At 53.0% G+C, this 837-nt stretch overlaps 1 protein-coding gene across 1 annotated transcript in view; it reads left to right on the top strand.

Moving 5' to 3' along the window:
• Positions 1–589: 589 nt before the first annotated feature.
• Positions 590–837, top strand: part of LOC104168114 (oligodendrocyte transcription factor 3-like) — a gene marked incomplete at its 3' end in the record, with an annotated part of 461 nt that continues 213 nt past the window's right edge. The window contains 1 exon segment of the mRNA XM_009708574.1: positions 590–836. Coding sequence (XP_009706876.1) covers positions 590–836 — 247 coding nt within the window.

Raw genomic sequence — 837 nt, 5'->3', positions numbered from 1 at the left:
CCCTTCCCTCCCTACTGTAGACGGGATGCGGTTTTATATTGGAAATGAGGGGCAGGGGGAGGAGATGGCGAGCACAAGGAGCGATGAGTGTGCGGTGTCAATCAGAGGGGTTTTGTGTCTCCCTGACTCCTGATGGTCCGTGGCTGAGGTGTCCCGGGTGGCACCACAATGAATATGAATAGGGGTCCTTGCTAAATGGGACAGTCAAAGCGCACCGCCCTGAATAATGGCACGTCATCCTAACTAGACCATTATACATAGGAGGGCTCCTTTTGTCTCTGCTCTCTGCTGCAGCTCTATAAAAGCCCCTCTTTTTCAGGCTGAGGTTAGTCCAAGCATACACTAACTAGCCATCCTGTAAACAGGCTGAGTAACCGGGGGGGGAGAGAGAGAGAGAAAGAAGAGAGATTGGTGAGAGAGGGGGCTGAGGGTGTTGGTTTTTTTTTTTTCCTCTTCCTCCAGCATTTCCAGCCCTTCGCTGGCCGTTTATTTCTTTTTCGTTCCGTTTTCATTGCTTTTGGAAGGAGAGTTGTCTTGTTCCGCCACCTCCAGAGCAGGGAAGAGTTTCTTGCTCAGACGCCCGAATACAATGAATTCTGACTCCAGCTCTGTCTCCAGCAGAGCTTCCTCGCCAGACATGGATGAGATGTACCTGAGAGACCACCACCACCACCACCACCATCACCACCACCAAGACAGCCGGCTCAACTCCGTCTCCTCCACCCAGAATGACCTGGTGCAGAAGATGTCCGGGGAAGGCCTCTCCAGGAACGGCTCCAAGGCCGGAGGGGAAGGCAGCAAGTACAAAATCAAGAAGCAGCTCTCGGAGCAGGACCT

The sequence above is a fragment of the Cariama cristata genome, unplaced genomic scaffold (assembly GCF_000690535.1).
Source record: "Cariama cristata isolate BGI_N322 unplaced genomic scaffold, ASM69053v1 scaffold37359, whole genome shotgun sequence".
In the NCBI taxonomy this organism is placed as follows: domain Eukaryota; kingdom Metazoa; phylum Chordata; class Aves; order Cariamiformes; family Cariamidae; genus Cariama; species Cariama cristata.
This window is presented reverse-complemented; position numbering and strand designations above follow the sequence as displayed.